The sequence below is a fragment of the Hippopotamus amphibius genome, chromosome 2 (genome assembly GCF_030028045.1).
Source record: "Hippopotamus amphibius kiboko isolate mHipAmp2 chromosome 2, mHipAmp2.hap2, whole genome shotgun sequence".
Lineage (NCBI taxonomy): Eukaryota > Metazoa > Chordata > Mammalia > Artiodactyla > Hippopotamidae > Hippopotamus > Hippopotamus amphibius.
In genome coordinates, this window is record NC_080187.1 from 200,384,649 (window position 1) to 200,406,290 (window position 21,642).

The following is a 21,642-nucleotide window of genomic DNA, read 5'->3' on the forward strand; positions in this document are numbered from 1 at the left end:
TAAAAAACTTTGTGTTCCTTCACTAAAATTTTGCTTTTCAAATTAGGTCTATCACGAAAAGGATTTTGTAGAGTCTCAGAGCTGTCTTCAAGCCAAGTAAGTTAGAGTTGGGGGTGACCATATGTGTCATCTAGAGCATTGCTTCTCAAACTGTAGCATGCAAGGGACTGTGTTAAATGACGTTTTGACTCAGGAGGCCTGCCATGGGGCCCAAGAGCCTGCGCTTCTAGCAAGCTCCCAGAGGATGCCATTGCTGATGCCACCACTGCTGGTTCCCAGGCCACATTGTGAGGGGCCTGAATGGAGGCCAGTGTTTCCCACTCTTCTCTGTTGACATGCATCACTTGAGCACCGACAAAAATACAGCTTCCCAGACCCCTCCCATGGAGACTCTAATCCAGTGGGTCAAGGGCAGATCCTAGAGATTTTTATGTTTCACAAGTACCCTGGGTTAGTCTTTTCATCAGAAAATTTGGGATGACACTGACCTAGTCCAAAACCTTCCTCTCAAGGGAACATCACAGCTGTGGCTGAGCACCTCCTACCTTTGCAGAGAGGAAATCTGCCTGGCCATAACCTCTCTGCCTTAGTTTCTTCCCTGGAAGCTCTAGAGACCAAATTCATGCCTTAAGTAGTTGAAGACAGTCTGGATGTGAGACTGTGAGCTCTTGAGGGCAGAAGTAATGTGTTCTTGGGTTTTCTTCATGAGGTTGTTTTAAATTTCCCATTTGTAAGATGTTTTACAAAATCATAAACACAGCATGTGAAACAATGCAAAGATGTATAAAGAAAAAGTAGTCATCTCCCTGCATCCTCCTCCTACCCAGTCCCAGCGAGCTCGGGGAGGAAGAAGATGATAACAGCTATTCCTTCAAACATCCATAAGCATTTTTACAAACTCGGCACTCTGTTGTGGTTTTCACCGAAGTAGTATCATTCTATATAGATTACTCTGCAACTTGCTTTTTATTTCTCATTTTTTAGTTGATGTAGATCATTAATATTTCTGTAAGTCAGGAGAGATGTACACGTTTTTCTAATTTCTGTAGAAGCGGAATTATTCCTGCTGGAGGAGTTAGTGCAATCTTTTTCCCACTCTTCTGGCTTGGGCCAGTCCCCTGACTCATGTTAACAACTAGGGGATGTCAATGAAATTTTTTGTGGTCGTATACCAGAATATATATATACATATTCTCATATAAAGAGGAGTTGTCACTGTTTTATGAAATGTAATTACCTTAAACATTCTTTTTTAGCAAATTGATTTTCTTACTCAACGGTACTTCCTGAAATCTTTCTAGGTCAATTGGTATAGCTCTCAATATTTTTTATGACTGCCTAATATTCTACATTGTGGAGTTGTCTTAAAGTATTCAATTGGTCTCATATTGCTTTGCTTTCACCTTGCTTCCAGGTTTTCCTCCCTCTGAAAAAGGCTGTATTTAACATTCTTATACATATCTCCTATATATACCCATTTGTGGGAACTATCTTTAGCAGTGGAATTGCTAGGTCAAATGATACATATTTTTCAACATAATGGATGTTGCCATGTTGCTTTCCTGAAACACTGCAACAGTTTGCAATTCCACCATAATTTATGAGCACCTAGTTCCTTCTCTCCATCTCTTTCTAGGAAATTGCAAGAAATTGTTCATTTTAGTTTTTGTCAGTCTGATGGGAGTAAGTGATGACCTCATTGTGAGTTTAGATTTCCCTACTGAGTCTCAGAATCTTTCCATAGATTTATTGAATTTGCTTTACTGTGAACTAATTGTTCAGATGCCATTTTCCTTTGGAATGCTTGTCTTGTTAGTTTGTAAGAACTACATACTTTGTGAAATTTTATTGACCCTTTGTCTTTCAGTTTCTTTGCAAATATTTTTTCCAAATCTGTTCCTCTATTGATTTTAATTATATAGTATCCTTTGTTATACAGTAGTATAAAGTTTTCTGAGGTCAAAAAATGTCTAACATTTCTTTTACAACATGTGGATTTCCTGACTTGGTTACAGTCTCTTTCATCATTGAATTGCAAATTGTACAAAATGAAGATTTTCTTCTGAGATTTGTATTTGTTTTCCTACCTTAAAGGCTTTAATCAATGTGAATTTATTTTTGTATGTGGTATGAGATAGACTGCCAACTTAATTTTCTTCTACATGGATGAAAGTGGAGCTAACACTATTTATTTAATATATTAACTTTTCATGCTGAATTCAGATCTCATTTTTATCATAAATTTAAAGCACGTACTGGGAAGTATTCATTCCTTATTCTGTTACATTCATCTCCTCATTTATTTCTATTCCAACCATACTTAATTGACTTTAGAGTTTTTATTTACTTGCTTACAGGGGCTTTATTTATAGTATATTCTTAGGACTTTATATGGACTTTATATGGACTTTAAGGTAATTTTATGGACTTTCATATGGACTTTAAGGTAATTTTATCCAATTCCCTAAAATCTCTCTTAATATTTTCATTGGGAATCACAATTATAAATTAGTCCAAAAACAACTGGCCATTTTATTATATGAAGTATTCTCACCCAGGAACATTGTATGTTCTCCATTTGTTCATGTCTTGTTTCATGTCCTTCAATAAGATTCTATACTTTTTAAAAATTTTCATTTATTCCTAAGTATTTTAATTTTTTGTCATCATTGACAATGGAATCAACCATTCCATTTCTATTTAATGAGTCTGGTTACTAGCATGTAGAATAGATTTTGGATTTTATCTACTCTATATTTGTCTACTTTATCAAATTATTTTATTAACTTTGTTTTTTTGGTTTACTAGAATCTCATGATATACAATCACTTCCTCACCAAAAAGACAATATATACTGATTATTTTATTTTTTTCACCTTAGTGGTTATCTAGAAGCTCTAAGACAATGTTAACTAAGAATGCTGATAGTAGACATCAGTTTCATTCTCAATGTTAATTAAAAAGTTTTGATGTTTTGCCTGTATTACATACATATATATATTTATAGATACAGTTTTGGCAAGTAAACTATTGTATTTAAGTGGTTTTCTTATATTTTTATTGGAAACGGCTGCTGAAATTTAGAAAATGCTTTAGTGATATATGAATTTTTTCTTTAGTTTATTCATAAAATTAATTATGCAGATAGATTTCCTGATACTGATTCACACTTGCATTCTTGGAATAAACCCTCCTTGGTTATGTATTTTTTTCATAACAGTAGTGGATTTTACTTGCTATAAATTTATTTAGAATTTTGCCTTTATTTTTCATAAGTCAAACTGATGTACACTTTTTTTGGTGCTATTATTTTCATCCTTTGATATTCTATAGCTTTCATCTATGGCCTTGAATAGTTTAGATAATATAGTGATGATCTTTTTATTTTTTTAATTAGAGAAAAATTCAGCTGTGAAACCATCTTGTCCTTGTGCTTCTACGTGTAATATTCTTAGGTTTTCAGCTTTTACTTGTTTATTGCATGTAACGTTTATTTAAATTATTTTTGTGAAATACCTTCAAGCAAGAGAGGTACAAAGTGACTCAAGATAATGAGTAAATGAAGGCATAACATTAAAGCACAAGAAAAATCCCAAACTAAACTCTGAAATATTAATAATTCTGCCTGAGGTAACTAAGCAAGTGCACACATTTTTCATGGGAAATAAGATTAAGCCACAGGAATGCTGTGTCACGCTCTATCCAACATTAAACTTAGATACAATCCACCAAAGGCGGGAGTGGGGACGGCAACCAGTACACTATAAGGTTAAAAAGTTTAGTTAACTGTCAAGAGAAACTATGTTGGAGAATGGTAATATATCTCCCAATTTCTAGAGATACTCTGCTTAATAGTACATTTAAACTATATTTTTAGGAAGTACATTTGGAATAATTAAGTTTTTACAATTCCTGGGGGACTGGTGCATTCATTCCTAGCATAGTTGATGCTCTTTGAGCAGCCCATGTGTTCGTTTTTCACCTTATACTCTGAAATTCTAAATGGAATGAGATACAATAAGCCTTATTATTATTTTGTATTTATTAACAACGATATACAATGACATGCGATATGTGTAGGCCTGTAAAATAGGCCCATTGATTTAGGCATATAAGTTAAGGTAAAAAATCTAAAGCACTTTAAAAAAAAAGAAAAAGAGTTTCTAAAAGGAAACATTTAATGGACTATAATAAGTTATTTCTGTGAGATGTGTTCTGACTCTACTCTCTTCTAGGCTGGAGTGAAATTAGTAAAATTAAAAGGACACAGATAACAAGCACAAATTACACCTGGGTTATTATGAGTGTAGAGAAAGAGAAAAAAAGAGAGGAAAGGCGGGAGGGAGGAAGGAAGGAAGGGAGAGAAAAAGAAGTAAAGAGAAAGAAGAAAGAAAGAAAAGAGAGAAAGAAAGAAAGAAAAGAAAGAGCAAAGAAAAAGAAGAAAGAGAAAGAAAGAAAGAGAGAGAGAGAGAGAAAGAAAGAAAGAAAGAAAGAAAGAAAGAAAGAAAGAAAGAAAGAGAAAGAAAGAAAGAAAGAAAGAAAGAAAGAAAGAAAGAAAGAAAGAAAGAAAGAAAGAAAGAAAGAAAGAAAGAAAAAGAAATCAAGGAAGGAAGGAAGATAAGAAGACAGAAAAATGGTTTTTTTCTCCCTAAGAAGGAAGCTTTTACTTTTACAGTCAAGGCCAGGTCTAGAGTGAGGCAACTGAGGCACCTCCATCAGAAAACCCAAGGAGGCAAGAGATGCAAGTGCCAGCGCTCACCTGCGTGACCCTGAGAGTGAGCTCTCCTTTACGAGTGAGGTGCCCTGGCTGCCAGGGTTGGCACTTGCATGACCTTGTCTTCATGAATTTTGTGCCCTGGGCAACTCACTTGCCTCTCCATAGCCTCAATTCTGTTTATGTTAAATCCTTCTTCATATTTTCTTTTGCTTAATTTTATTCTTTTCAAAGAACTTGTTGCATAGAAAAGCAAGTACTTTTATTTTCAGGTATTCTTCTTTAATGATAATGGTGTGTACATTTATAAATTTTCCTCTGAGTAGAGATTTTGATAGAAAGCATGCCGCTTTTTACTGCTTTCTAGATAGTTTACAGTTTTAGTTCTATTTTTCTCTTCACTTTAAAAGTTATCCAAGAACTATTCCTTAATTTATAAGTAGGCTACCCTGGACAATTCAAAATTATTCATTTCTAATCTTATTAAATGTGGTTACAAAAACTCTCTCATTTTTAAATTTGGTTAGGCTTTGTGATCAAGCATATAATCAGTTTTTATAATGTTCTATTGGATATAGCAAAATTCTATGTTTTTTACTTGAGGGATGTAAGATTACCTATAGATCTATTAAACTGAGCATGTTGAATATATTATTCAATTCTCCTATATTTTTTGTATATTAGATCTGAGTCAAAAAATGTTTTGAAATCTACAAAATTTTTATCAAGTTGTCTTTACATTTACATTGTTCGGTACACATAGTCTTAACTAATGCTAATTCTACTATGTATGTGCTTTATGTTGTTAGATAAAACCTCTCTTATAATGCTTTAAACTTTAAATTCCTCCTTGTCTACTATTTTTTTATCCTTTTTATTTTATTTTTTTATCTTTATTGTAGTATAATTGCTTCACAGTATTGTGTACAATAAAGTGAACCAGCCATATGTACACACATATCCCCATATCTCCTCCCTCCCGAGGCCCCCTCCAAACCACCCCATCTCACCCTTCCAGGTCCTCACAAAGCATCAAGCCAATCTCCCCATGCTCTGCAGCAGCTTCCCACCAGCCATCCACTTCACACCCAGCAGTGTGTATATGTCAACGCTACTCTCTCACTATGTCCCAGCTTCCCTCCCACTGCCCCCCCTCTCCGTGTCCTCATATCTGTTCTCTATGTCTGTATCATCTCTACTCCTGCCCTGCCACTGATGGTATCACCTCACACCAGTCAGAATGGCCATCATCAAAAAATCTAGAAACAATAAATGCTCCAGAGGGTGTGGAGGAAAGGGAACCCTCCTGCACTGTTGGTGGGAATGTAAATTGATACAGCCACTATGGAGAACAGTATGGACGTTCCTTAAAAAACTAAAAATAGAGCTACCTTACAACCCAGCAATCCCACTACTGGGCATATACCCGGAGAAAACCATAATTCAAAAAGACACATATACCACAATGTTCATTGCAGCATTATTTACAATAGCCAAGACAGGACTTCCTAGGTGGCACAGTGGGTAAGAATCCACCTGCCAATGCAGGGGAAATGGGTTCGATCCCTGCCCCAGGAAGATACCATATGCCGCGGAGCAACTAAGCCCATGAGCCACAACTATTGAGCCCATGTGCCACAACTACTGAAGCCCATTCGCCTAGAGCCTGTGCTCTGCAACAAGAAAGGCCACTGCAATGAGAAGCCTGTGCACCACAATGAAGAGTAGCCCCCACTCGCCGCAATTAGAGAAAGCCCATGTGCAGCAACAAAGACCCAACACAACCAATAAAATTAATTAATTTTAAAAAATAGCCAAGACATGGAAGTAACCTAAATGTCCTTGTCTACTCTTAACTTTGTTATTTCCATTTTCTTTTTATTATATTAGCTTGATATCTTTGTCCATCCCTTTATTTTCTTTATACTTTTTTCTTTAAAATTTTGTTTTAGATATTTTTCTTCTAGATGTTGTATAGCTGGTTTATTTATATTTCCAGCTCAATCTAAGAGTCTCTGACTTTTACTGGGAAAATCCAGTCCCTTCACATTTAGTCCAATAATAATTGGATTCCTCCCACTATCTTATTTTATTTCATTATTGGCTTATTTTACTTATTATTTCCTACATTTAATTGTATTTATTTTTGCAGATTGATCAAACTGATATTATTTCCCCTTTCCATCTTGTTAACATGACTTCTCTTGTGGATTTTCATTATATTTCCTGCTAGTTTCCCTTTCCTATTGCTCCTAATCAGATAACTATTTCTTTACCATTATGTGAAAACCAGACATATATTTCTCCCACCAGAATACTCTATTCTTCCACCATTTCCACTCTGAACTTTAGAATACACTCATTCCCCGCACCAGTTCCCAGCTGCTCCCCAGATGAGACCTTTGGAACATTTCCCTCCTTTCCACCCACCCCCAATGCCCAGATTTGCTGAGATTCGCTTATTATTTTTAGATTCAGACTGTTTTTAGAGGAGCTGTCAAGGCAGATGGTGATGTGATCGATTCAGGAAAAGAATAAACTTTTACAGAGTGGAGAGCCTAGCCTCACTCAAGAGTCAGAGGGATGAGCATCTCTCGGCTTTGAGGATCCAGGTGCTGGTAATACACCCTGATTTGGGTGACAATCCCTTTTACATTCTCCCAAGATTTTATATTCTCCTGGCCCTTCCCCATTCTTATGGAGACTTTGAGTTTATTTGGTCACTAAATAAAAGAAACTGGTAACATATTCTTGGGTTATTTTGCAAGACTGAGTGAACTAAAAGTACAGGAGGTCTGCCTAGGTCAATTTCCACACAGTCCTTTTCTCTTATTGTCGGCAGTTTTCTACATTGCAGCGTTCAGTGTTGTAGATTCGCAGTCTGATGCTAGAAAGATTCTTTCTCCTTTAGAAGTAACTTATTCTTTTCTGGGGAAATTTGTAAGATTTTTCTCTATTCTTGTAGCTCAGAGATATAATATGCCTAGGAGTCCTTTTTATCATCATTCATTTCTGGAACTCTGTGAACTCTCTTTAGCTAAGAAACTTTTCTTATATTACCAATGGCTTCTTCTACTGTATTCTCTACCTCCGTCTCGATTTCTGTCCATCTCCTGATTTATTCCTCTCTGTGTTTTTCCACTGTGCTTTGAGGTGTCTCTTTCTCTAATCTTCCAGGAGACTAATTCAGACATCAACCGTGACCACTTTCTCCTTCATCTCTTGAAATTTTTACATCAAAATCTTTTTTGGTCTCAGAAAATCAGTGTGTGTATGTGTGTGTGTGTGTGTATGTGTGTGTGTGTTGCACTTAAATCTCCTTACGTTTTCTTATTCTTTTTGTTCATCTATGCCAACAGCTATTTCTATACTGAGGGTTCTACTTGTAATTCTTCTCTCTGGCTGCTGGGCCCCATTGGGAATTTTCTTTTCCCTTGTTTGCTCACTGGAGCTCTGTCCCATGTATTGGGGTATCTTAAGTGGCACCATTCCCAAAGCAGTGGAAGGAGCAGTATTCTCAACCTCCCCTGGCCAAAGCTTAGCAGCAGATGGGATGCCAGTCCTCTGATGAGGCACTAGGAGGAAGACCTTCCTAGTCTTTTCACCTCTTCAGCTCAGCACTGGAGGCAACTCAGCTCATCTGCCCAGCTCCCCAGGAACCAGGGAAACCAGGTACACTCCCAAGGCCGTTCCCCCTGGTCCTGTCTCTGTCAGGATGCTGAAGCCTCACCAGCATTCCAGGCATTGTCTGCCTCCTGGAGGCCCCAGCAGCTGCTTTTCTCAGGAGAGGCAGGTGGGTTAAATTGCAAGTAGAAAAAATTCACAACGTGTTCAAGCTGCTAATCCTTCCAGAACCTCCAATTCTTCATTTCTCATGTCTCAGAACTTCCTCACTTCTTGTTTGCTTTTGCATTCCAAAGTGCTCAATAAATGACTGAATAAATGCGACCATCCCTACCACAAATATTCTCTGGTACAGCTTCTAGTCCTGATGATGCTTTTAGAAGCTCACCCAAACTGGCTTCAATAAAAAACTTTTTTTTTTTTGTCTCACAAAAAAGGAACTTCCAAGGTAGGGTGGGCTTCAGGGAAGGTTGATTCTACAGCTCTTTAATGTCATTAAGATGAAGTTTTTGTTTTCTTTCTGCTCTGCCATCCTTAATGTTGGCTTCGTCATCAGGCTGATAGCAACTTGGATGCTGCAGCCTCAGGCAGCACGCTGAGACCTGACGACACCCACAGAAAGCAAAATCAAAATCCCCGCATATTTTACTGGCCGGATTGGGGTACACGCCCATTCCTAAACTTGCAAGGGTGATGGGATTAAGCAAAGACCAATCATCCCTAACCACATGGCTGCTTCAGGAAAAGATACTTAAAATCAGGGAACACCTGCTCAGAAGCTAAATGTTCTTAGCTCAATATGCAGTTTTTCACATGGAAACAAGAAGAGTTATCATTGCATGCGCACCATATGCAAAGTGCCTACAAACCCTCTCACTTAATCCTCAGCACAGTCCCCTGAGGTGGCTAATAGTATTATCCCTTTCACAGGTGAGATACTAGAGCTTAACTTTAACAAGGTCACACAGTTAATGCACTGTCATTTCCCTCCTTATAGATTCTGTATGTCTACAAATGCAGCTTAGCACTGCACTTGGCAACAGAACACATCCTTTACATGTTAATTCCCTTGGACCCCTTGCGAAAGCGATAATTAGGTACTCTAAGACACTGTCTTTCATATTACCGAGCCTGGGTACTAGATCACAGAGCACACCATTCACAGTGGACCACCAGCTATGCTTTCCTTGATGCAGCTGGGACAGTGCAGAGCTGTTTGGCCATGCGTTGGAGTCTCACCTTTGTTTATTATACATCAAGCTCAAGAATCCTATTATAAAACAAGCCTCACAATCTTATGATACAGCTGAGCCCTATGTGGCTTGTGCATTCATTTTGTATATTCCCTTAGAAACTAACAAGTATCTGGGAAGTCAAACAAGTATTTTATACTCCTCTGCACTTGGGGCTCTACACATAAAACTCTCTGCACTTGGGGCTCTGCAGTTTGCATGTGTGTGTGTGTTCAGTTAAAGTGTTTGCCATTAAAAGCAATACACACTCATGGAACACAGAACATATGGGGGGAAGGTACCTGAAGTTCTACTGCTCAACTCTCCTCCTCTCACTCCCAAGATAATCAGTTACTATGTGGTGTATTTCTACAGACTTTCTGCAGTGCATTTATTTTTCTTTAATTTAAAATTTTTATGTATGGTAATATTCAAAGAAAAACTAGAAATGTAGTAAGGAAGCCCAATGTTCCCATCACCCAACTTCAACAATCAACAATGACAATGTGTTGTACCATATTTGACGCCACACTATATGTAGTAATTTTTTAAATTATTTATTATAAAAAGAATCTTTCATAAAAAATTCAAACAATATGGAAGGATAAAAAGTAAAAAAAAAAATCCTCTTCCTCTCCCAAGACCCTTAATTCTAGTGCTTAGAAATAATTTAACAGTTTTTAATGTATCAATCTAGACATTTTCTATACATAAATTATATATTTTTACAAACTTCAAAAATTTCACACACAAGAAATCAGGCCACACATATTTATTAATACTTTCTTTTTCCACTTATGGTGATCGGGACATTTGCTGCAGGAAAACACCATTTACAAAATGTTTAACTTCTATCTTTTATTATGAAACAGTCAAATAAAAAATACCATAGATGATTTAGCTAAAGAAAATACTTGTCCACACACACAAAGAAGCTAGGGCCTCCCTATTTAATTTCTAAGTTAAGCTTTCTGAATCCATTTCTTCTGCCAGGAGTTATAATTTGTTGCTTATACGCTCTAAAGCTAAACTGTGCTTTTCCCATTTGTGCAAAACATGGTGGGTATGTTTTATATTCTATAAATACAAATGCATATTAGATTTTGAAAGGAAATTTCTCTCTGGGGGCGAGAGGAGGAGGTTGTGCTGCCAGGGGATTGAGAATCAGAGATGTTAAAAGTTACAAGTACGGGTGCTGGTAACGTTGTGATGAGACTAACTTTTGTGCACGATTCTGTGAAATCAGCTGCATTGCCTATTTTTCCAAGCACACACCCTTTATTAAAATACAAGTGTTTACTGAACACTTACTATAGCCAAGTTCCAGGAAATGGAGATCAATAAAATTCAGCCCTATAGAAGAATCAACAGAGAAGGCGCAATCCAGACAGAGGGAAAAGCATACCCACGGGCATGGAAGTATAACTGAGCACTAAACGAACTGCCCTGCAGTTAAAATCGTTTCTAAAAGTGACAGTAAGTTTGGACTAGTTACAGCAAACTTTTACCAAAACTTCAAAACTCAGCTCAAGCATAGATCCTTTGAGAAGTCATTTTAGTTCACATTTACATCTCCTCTGAGTTTCTAGGTATACTGTATTTGTATAGTTTACAGCACAAATCCTCCTGCATTGTGATTGTTGGGTTTTTTCCTTTCCACTAGATTACGAGCTCCGAGAGCTCGGATTACAATCCCTGGGGGCCTGAGGACAAAATGCAGAAGGTTGATAAGCAAATGGGAATTGAAGTAGCCACTGAGAATAGATGATTCTTTCAAGAGCTTGGCTTGGTTGAGGCAGGATTACACTGCAACATGGTATATGCTATGATAGAGAATGTATAGAATGCCAGAGAGCAGCAAATCAGAGGCACACCTCACTCAGCATGGTTAGATGTCTTGATTCTGAGTTTATGGTAGTCATGATACAGACATCAAGGTATCTGAAAAAGCCAAGGGCCTTTCACAACTCTCAAACTTTTGCCAACATCCTTAAGAACAATAATCAAGTAAGACATCTGCCAAAATACAGCCAGCTCTTCAGCAAATGAATACAACGTTATGGGAAAATGAAAAATCATTAAAAAAAATACACAAAGGAATCTGAGTGGCTGGGTCCACATATAATAAAATCAAGAACAAAAAATATTACCCTTCCCCAAAGAAAAACTAGCTATCAGTGCCCAATATATAACCATTCACTACTAATAAAAGCCCTATTTGACCTATTTAACCTCTCTTCATCCTTCAGATTTGGGCTCAAGCATCACTTTCTTGGGGATGCATTCCCTGTCCTTCCTGACTAGCTCCCACCTCACTCCCCTGCACCTGGACCACCGAGGCCTCCCCCCACAGCACTTATCATGGTTACTGACGTGTCTTCACCTGATTATCGGGTTAGTACCTGTCTCACCTACTAGCCACAAGCTTCACAGGGCAGGGACACTGTGAGTTCACTAGTGTGTTCCTATCACCCAGCAGAGGTGCTGGCACAACCACGTGCTCAGCACAGATCTGTCCAATGAATAACTGAGGCAGCTGAGTCCACACAGATCAGCATGTGCATACCACGCGAGCCAAAGAATTCCAAATATGTTCTGATAAGATTTTGAGGGAGAAGGGAAAAAAAAAAAGGTGAACAGGTCAATTCAGTTTGTCAGATGTACTACTAATGGGGACTTGTGAAAAATAAAAGCTAACTACAATCACAAAACCAAAATTTCATAACATATTGACACTTTATAAAAAACTGGCCTTTGGGGTTCAGAAATACTAAGGCTAACTGTCCAAGAGGCAGGGAATAAAAAATGATACATACTGAAAATGCAATTGCTCATATTAGTATTCAGTGTTACCAGAGAGGCTTCATTTTTCAAAATGATGTCTAAAATGCATACAATGGAAACAGATTTTATATAAGACAACCTACAGTAGATCAAATTATTCTAATTTCTTTACGCTGATAACAAACAATTCCAAGATATCTTTTTAAAGATACATTTCCTCCTCCAGGGATCATTATCATTTTAACAAGAAAGAGCAGAATCTAGTTTACTGTACTGAGCTACTTAACATTTATTCTAGTACCGGGACACACAGGTTAAACGTGGATAATCTGATCATACTCCCTGACGTGTTTTAACAAAAAATAAATATTTTCCTTTAATAGCTATTAAGCCCCACAAAAACTGGTGAGCAAGGAAGGATCTAATGGCCTGCCTGCTATGACTGCTCAATGACGGATCGCTTCAAGCGCTTACCCTAGCAGTTGAAATCAATTAATCATTCATTGTAACTGGAGCAGAATATAATTAATTATGTTTGCTTGACTGGTTCAAGTTTAATTCCACTAAAATCACTATAAAAATCATTACGAATATAGGCCATTATCATGAATTGTTGCTAAAATAAAAACTAATGAATGAGCTTCTATATGAATTTAACTCACATTTTTAAAAAATTTTAAATAAAATTTTGAATATAAGCACAGGTAGAGAAAATAGTGTAATGAATCCCCAAGTAGCCATCACTCACCTTCAACAATTATCAACTCACAGTTAATCTTGTTTTCAACTTTACTCCCACACACTACCCAATTGCAGCTGGCACAATTTTAAGCAAACCTAAACACCATATCATTTCACTTTTAGGTATTCAACATGCATCTCTAAAAGGGCTCCTTTTAAAAATGTAACTATGATACCATGATCACACCTAAAAATAATTGCAAAACTCCTTAAAATCACCAAATACCCAGTTAGCTTTCCCATTTCCCCAATGGTCTCATTTTTCATTGTTGATTTAAATCAGGATCCAAATAAGCCCATAAATTGTATTGGCAGATATATCTCAAGTCTCTCTTAATTGACCTTTTTCTTTTTTCCTTGCAATTCAGTTGTTGAAGAAACAGGGTCATTTGTCCTCTAGTTTTCTGGTCTGGATTTTGCTGACTGAATCCTTTAAAGAGGTGGTTAGATCCAGAGGCTTGATCAGGAACAGATTTGGCTTTTGGCAGGAGTGCTTCAAAAGTGCTATGCGTGTTTCCATTAGGAGGCACAAATGATTTGACTGCTCTTTGTGAGGTTAGCGGTCACTGATCATTGTCTGAGTCCATCAATCATTGTTGAGTAAAATGGTGATATTCTACCACTCCTCTTTAATTTATGAGCTGGAGTATTTCTTTAAGAGTATATTCCAAAGGTAACTATGATTTTGTAAATGATCATTAACTCATATATTAAAACAGCTTTCGGCCAGTGAAAACTTCTTCAAGATGCATCCTGAACCCTTTTTGACAGACCCCTGACAGCTTCCTTGCTTTATGGTATGACAGTGTTTTCTACGCCCTACTTACATATTTCTTTCCCTATACCTGGAATAAGCCAGTTATCCAAGGAAGTCTGGTTTCTTTAAAGAAAATGGTATTTAGAGGCCACGAACAGGGCACTACTTTTGACTTTCATTTAGGTTATGTCCAAAGCTAATAAAGTCAATTAAGCAGGAGTCTTCTATTATAAATCCATGTGGCTACATACATGTGAATTTTTAACCACGGGACTCTCAGATTTTTAAAAAATTATCTATATAAAATGCTAAGGGTGGAAGTATTCTTATATGTTAACTTGGTACATCTATCTGGAAGACAATATCTTAATTTTTATCAACAACCTTTAGAAAATCTTTAACCCACTTTTAATTCCACTTTTAGGAATTTAGTTTATTATTAGGCTTAGGATTTTCCTTAAAGGATTGTTTAAAATAATGAACAATCTGAAAACCTAAATGTCCAAACAATAGCAAATTGGTTAATTTTTAAATGTACAATATAACCATAGAATGAAATATTTACAGTCATTAAAGTTATGTAGATACAATATCAATATATTGTTAAATAAGAAAGGTGCATAGAAAAAAAGTCTTGAAGACTATATCCCAAAATCTTAACAATGCAACCTGGGCTGTTCTTGTTTCCACTGCTGGTTCAGGATCTGGCTTCCCAGTGTCTGCTGAGTCAGATACTACGTCTCCATCTGCTTTCCAGTCTCCAAAATGCTGTCCTTGTTATCTTCTCTTCAATATTCCTTATCCTTGTTGGATACACTCTTTTCTTTCCCCAATCACTGTGATTTTAGCAGAGATTTTAGGAAAGAGCAGAGGCTAATAAATATTTTGCTTAACCCTCCATTTTTACCTAGCATCATGCTGCTTTTCATAGAAGAGAACTGATACTCTGAAGAGCTCATCCATTACAAAATATATGAATTTCTACTGAAAATAGTGCATACATGTATCTAAGACACACAAACAATACAGTAATACAGAATACAGTACAAAGGTTCATCTGCATTCTAATAATATAAAGGGTTGGATATAGAAATCACAGGGGAAAAACTGATAATAAACAGAAAAAGAGATTCAAATGAAAGTTGTTTTTAAACAGGAACATAAAACCAGAAATGCTCAAGGAAGGGAGGGAATACGAGGATATGTGTATAAAAACAGATGACTGAACTTGGTGTACCCCCCCCCCCCCAAAAAAAAAAACAGAAATGCTGAAACTGAAGCTGAGCTCTGTGGGGCAAAGTGATAATCCTTTTTGTTACTTAGAAGTCAAAAGTGCTTTTCAGAAAACTACAATTTCTTGCAACTTTAGTGACTTCTCTAAAGAAGAACTGTCCCTGGCAGCTGCTATATCAAACTTGCTCTCTAGTTTTGGGAGACCTTGACTCTTTAAATCTGGATAAGGAACATCACTTCTTACACCCTTGAAGGTGGGCTGCCCAGTTTTGTAAGGGACTTACTACACTGACCCTCTTATACTTTCAATTAGAAATACTTGGGAAATTAAAAGCCTTACCAAGCACAAGCACCCACAATTGCACAGCTGCCAAGGACACTAATCTCATCTTTGGAGAAACAATAATAATCCTTAGGTCTTAAAATGTACAGACCACAGGGACAGAAATAAGAACTTGAGAGTAGTTTGCTCAAGTGTCTGTGAATATAACAAAAATGAAGTACCCAAAGCACAAACTGCTAAAGACACCTCAGAAAACAAGACTGATCAGATAAAGCAGCCATTCCCCAAAAGAAGTCCTTCCCAAAACTGTATATTGCCTGACACTATGAAGAACATTAGTCCAGAAACCATAATAATTTATTCTATTGTTGATTTAATCTACACAAAATTTCAATATTCAATTATAAATAAAATTAATAAATTTGCAATCATCTGAATCAATATTGATGGTTTCATAAACAAACATAATTAAACACAATACACATTTTGAGGTTTCTAAATTAAAGTAACTAAAAAGTATTGCATATTTTTACTCATTTAACGAACTGTTTATTTAAGCTGGCCTCAATATATTTAAAAAATAAATAACTGGATTTGGGGCAGATTATTTTGTACAGGGCACCATTCTGGGCTTATAATTCTTTTTCTAGGTAAGACTAAAATGTCAAGTCTCTTCTTATTTGCTATGAATTTGACAAAGCAGGAAAATGTGGCTCAAATTTTTAAAATACACTTACCATCAAACTAGACTTTTAAAATAAATGAGGTACTTAGCATTCAAAACTTTGCAAAATATATAAGACCACAGTTTCCAAAATGAGTCAGCTCTTCCACTAAGACAAATACGTTTAAGCACTTCAAATATTGATTAGAAACAATGTAAAGCAGTTGAGATTAGTTAAATGTTTTTCAAATATTCATTGTGTGTAGAGAGATATCTACTCATAAAATTTTTACATGAAATCCTAACTAGGAATAAAGATATCTATACTCGTGTGGGAAGAGACAACGCTCTTGCTGCATAACAATCGCTTTCATTTAGTAAGGAAAAGCTGCCTTGCAGGAAGCTTCTTTTGATAATTCTCAGAGTTCAAAGAGTATGAAACCTTCAAGTTGATTTCATCAAGTCTATTTATTAATGCATTTCAAGTTTCAAAAAACCTTACATCTTTGCACAATACTTTATTTTTTGCAATTTTAGTAAAAATTTCCAAAGTGAACAAAAAGATACTGTATAAAACACAGTGGACATTAAACTGACAGTAGTATTAGATCTCATTTGTCTTGATCCTTTTGTTTTACCACATCTTGATTTGCAGTGGAAAGAGTTCAGTGCACATCTCTTTTCAGAAAACATTTAACTTAGACTCAAAATAAAATAGGGCAGTGTGTACCTGCCAAAACCCTACCACAGGATAACATTACAAGCAAAAACTGTACATGTTCCAAAGTCTACCACACTCAAGAAGTTACTAAGAACTCTTGCAGAGTAAAAGTCACCATTTTAGAAATGCAAACCCACTTCCAACCTTTGCACAGTCCAAAAACAAAGGCATTTAAATGATTTAAAAGTAATTACATACATCTCTACCTACTTGTTTGTTTAGAATTATTTATAGTCTATCTGGGGTTTCATGTACAAAATTTGTCTCTAAATCATGTACAAAAAGCTGTATTTTGAAAAAAGTCACCACATACTGTACAAGTTTACAAGGAAGAGATCCCATTATTTTCTCTAGCATTTTTGGCCTTGCTGGCTTGCGTCACATTATGAGAATGATTGTGTAAACCTTATACTCTTAAGAAAAAAAGGAAAAAAAAAAGCCAAACACAAACCTTTTCAATGTTCCCTAAATTTGCCTCCTAACTGAAGCCAGGAAAATCATAGCTGTTTACTTCTACTTTAAGTGATGTAGTTGGAAAAAATAAGCAATAAATATATCACAAGCTTAAACTTCTTTTGTAATGCCCCCTTCCATTCCTGCATAGCAATAAGCCTGTTAATACAGTAAGTGTTTTTGCCTTCTTTCTTTAAAAAGCCAATTATTTACATCTGTTTAAAAAATAAATTTGGAATGGGACATTGTGCTGTTTCACCTTCACTGCAGTTAAAATATTTCAGGGAAAAAAAATGTCAGGCCTATCTACAACTTTAACTACTAGTTGAGCAAATCACTCTTCTTTAGTGGTTATCAATGATCAGTGATGATATGCTGAAAACTCTGTTCGAATATTTTGATAAAATAGAGACACAGCTTTTCTTTTCCATATCAGACAAAACCAAAACGTATTAGCATACAAATAAGAGGCTGCAAATAAAATGAATCATTTCACTGACATAATTGCTACCAAACATGAATAAAATTTCACCTATCAGTTCAAAAGTGGAATTGAATTAGAAAGTTTAAAATAAGCAGAAATCAGACATTTACATAAAGAACTAAGTCTGAAGTAGTAGTATGCTGCATATGTCCAGTTTGCACAACACTAACTGTGTTCTTCAGCGTCATCACTCCTGTGCTCTTAGCAGCCATGTGATAAAACAAAATGAATATCACAACCAACTCCATCATAAGGAAAAGGTAAACTGATTCTTGTTTCAAAACTGCCCGTGTAAAGCATTACAGAATCCTGGACCACTGAATACCACCATTCTCTGTTATCCTGAGTATGTCAAACAGTAATTTTTCATTAAGAGCGGAAAAATTTTATAATACAAAGAAACATCCATATTGCAATTTCTGTTTACAATTGCACACAGAAGTACAGTGTACGTAAGAAATACATGTCTGCATATAACAAGGTATGTACATTGGCAAGTGATGTCTCCAATGTTGAGGTGGTCGAGCCTCCTAGCCTTGATTGGCAGTTGAAAAAAATATATATATATATTTCAATTTGTGATAAAAGTTTATCGAGAGCCAAGTTTGCCTGCAAGTGAAGAAAATGCAGCAACGAAGAATAGGGAACATGGGGCACATAATAATATTCTAAGACTTTGTGCCATTAGGTTAAAAATATCTGTCCATAAGAAAATTGGGTTCCTTTTTCACATCCCACCCCCAAATTGGAATTTTCAGGCTTTAAAATTTAAGTAATTCCACCTGATCTGAGGACATGATCTCTTGCCATTTTTTTCTTCAACTGTTATTTGTGAGGGTTTAGTTTGGGGATGATGATTTAATAGGTTTCTCTTTGGAGTGAAGTTTTCCCGTTGTAGGCACTAGGAAGAACCAAGGCAAAAGCTGAGTTAACGTCTCATGTGTCCCATCTGATAACTCTCCCGGGGCCTCTGACGCTGGGGTTGCTGAATGGGCTGGGGAGGTCTCCTCCTCTTTAAAGTGCCTGTGAGTCACAAACAATAGCAAAAGAGGAAAAAAAAAAAAACAAAAAAACAAAACAAAAAACAAAGAAAGAAAAGTTCTAAATCAGCATTATCCAAAACAAAAAACAAATATAATATGAGCCATATATGTAAGTTTCTATTTTCTGGTAGCCATAATGAAAAAAGTTAAAGAGAAACAGGTAAAATAATTTTAATAATATTTTTATTTCATTTAGCCCAATATAGCCAAAATATCATTTTAAGATGTAATCAAAATAAAGAATCAGTATTTAAAAAATGAAATATCTCATTAATAAGTCTTCAGAGTCTGGTATATATTTTATATTTACAATACACCTCATTTGAGACTAGCCACATTTCAAGTGCTTAACAGCTACAACTATTAGATTAATATGGATTCTGGGGATAGATTCCATAAGGGAGAAATTGCTGGGTGCCTGAGCAAACGACTTAAGCTCTCTGAAACTCAGATGACTAGTCTGTAAAACAGGAATAATAACTAACTTATACAGTCTGTTGTGAGGATTTTATGATAATTCATGTAAAAGTGCTCAATACTTTTTGTAAGGGTTAAGAGCTGGCATCTGCTTAAAATGAAATTAAGTAAACGAACTGTTTCACTGAATGAGGTCATAATTGGTAATGTATCTAAAAAGTGTCACTTGGCCCTTGGAAATCCCTAAGAAACAGACATCAGTTCCAGAGTGCTAACATGCTAATTTACAAAACGTAATAATATCAAAATCAAATTTCCTCTGATTCCTATCAAGATACTGTCCCAGCATGACGACTGAGCTCTCTTGCCTTAACACAGGTAAACAGAGGGGTACAACTGAGGGAAAATGGAGAAAATTAAAAGAAACCCCTAGTTTTAAACAACTTTGTGTAGGGTAGTGGACTTGGCCTGAGGCAAGAGGCTTCAATGAGAAGTGAGTGGGATGCAGGAGAGGAAACTACTGCCATTTAGCTCTGGCCTTGGGACAGTGTCTGTCGCACACCTACTGCCAAACAGGGTCTAGGTGTCTGGAGGCGAGTGTGGAAGCAACACCTACCTTGGGGAGCGGGAGGGAGAAATAGGTTGGGCCTAAATAATCTGGAGCAGTCAAGCTTCCTTGCCCTTCTCCAAATCCCTAAAGCTCATCTAAAGAGGGTCTCTCCTCCCAGCCCTGTCTCCCTGAGAGGGAGATAAAACCTTAGGAGTTGTGTTCAGAGATGGAGAATAACTATGGTTGTTTGGTGACTGAAGCCTCTACCCTAAGACTCTCCCAGACTGGAACCTGTATTTCCCCATAAGCACCATCCCTAGGGAAAATGACTACGTGCCAGAAAATATTTCAAGAGCACGAACATTAAAAACCATAACTGAGGCATAGCTATTAGAACAGAAAGACCAATCATTTAAAAGCAGTCTATCCGAAGCGAGAGAGTAACACAGACATATATATACTACCAACTGTAAAATAGTCAGTGGGAAGTTGTTGTATAACAAAGGGAGTCCAACTCGAGGATGGAAGATGCCTTTGAGGACTGGGGCGGGGAGGGTGGGGGGGGCTTGGGGGGGGGAGTCAAGGAAGGAAGGGAAGATGGGGATATGTGTATAAAAACGGATGATTGAACCTGGTGTACCCCCCCAAAAAATAAATAAATAAATAAATAAATAAATAAATAAATAAATAAATAAATAAATAAATAAAAATTAAAAAAAAAAAAGCAGTCTATCATAGTAAAACCATAAAGGGAAGATTTTAGGATTTTTTTGAAAGGATATATTAGCATTAAACCGGCAGCCATAAGCTAGACTTGGCTGATAAAACAAAACCAAAAAACAAACACACTTAAAAATGAACTAAATAATTCATCTAGTAATCCCATTCTCAAGGAGAAAGTACTATAAACTAGTCACTAAAGACTCATTTATAATTCAGTTTTACTAGCTAAATTGTCCTGAGCAATAAAAATACATACCTTGCTCAAACTGTCTTACCTGGAAGAGGTTTAGGAGGAGGCAACTTTGGATTGCTACTTGGAGTATGAACACTGCATATCTTAATAAAACCAGCCATTAACATGATCAGGGCAATTCCCATAAGTAATACTGCCCACCAATAAGCCTAGAAATAAACAGATATTTTTTCACTGAAAAAACTATAAAATATTTTAGAATATTTTATATTATATAAAATATACAATAGGATATATACATTTGTTCACTGAGAGCTGTACAGACATCATATAAAAGCACATATGTATTAATCTCTTTAAATATAAAGTAGTACAAAGGAGAAAACAAAAATCACCCATAACTTCACTTCCTAGAGGAAACCACTCAATCTTATTTTCATTTCAGTCTCTTTTCTATATAACTATGTTTGTCATACCCACAGAAAAACACACGTGCAAAACTGGGGTCATCCCGCATATAGTTTATACTGTATTTTCCCACATTACTAAATATTTTTTTATTTAAATACTTCCTTCTTTTCTTTTGCCTGTCCCTCTTACAGACTTTGTTTGCTTTTTATACTCTCCAGTGACTTAGAAAGTATATAACTTGCTTTAAATTCTACTAGATTTTTAAAATATTCTTTAGCCCATATTTTTTTCTAATCATCAAAGCCTAAGGATGAAATTTTATCTTTTTTGAGGCCCCCCTTCCTGTTTCTCTATTTCATTTAGAACTTGAGTCCCAGACTACTGTTATTAAATTATTTCTATAGAATGTATCTTAGTTTGCATTATATATGTAATATTTATTACATATATATTCGTTTATTTAAAGGTTAACTGTCTTCTTTAATATGAAAAGTGGAAGGGCACACACATTCTAGAAGCAAAGTTTACCTCTAAGAAGATACTAAAAAGTTTCATTTCCAACTTAAATCATATTAAATCAATTAACCAAACAAAAAAACATTAAAAAATTACTGG

General features: G+C 36.0%; 1 protein-coding gene across 1 annotated transcript in view; it reads right to left on the reverse strand.

Moving 5' to 3' along the window:
• Positions 1–16,481: 16,481 nt before the first annotated feature.
• ADAM10 (ADAM metallopeptidase domain 10) overlaps positions 16,482–21,642 on the reverse strand; it is a 135,880-nt gene continuing 130,719 nt past the window's right edge. Inside the window, exons 15-16 of the mRNA XM_057722546.1 lie at positions 20,699–20,825; positions 16,482–18,713 (exon numbers count right to left, since the gene is read on the reverse strand). Of these exons, the coding sequence (XP_057578529.1) occupies positions 18,619–18,713; positions 20,699–20,825 (222 nt within the window). The 3' untranslated portion in view covers positions 16,482–18,618. The remainder of the gene's footprint in view (positions 18,714–20,698; positions 20,826–21,642) is intronic.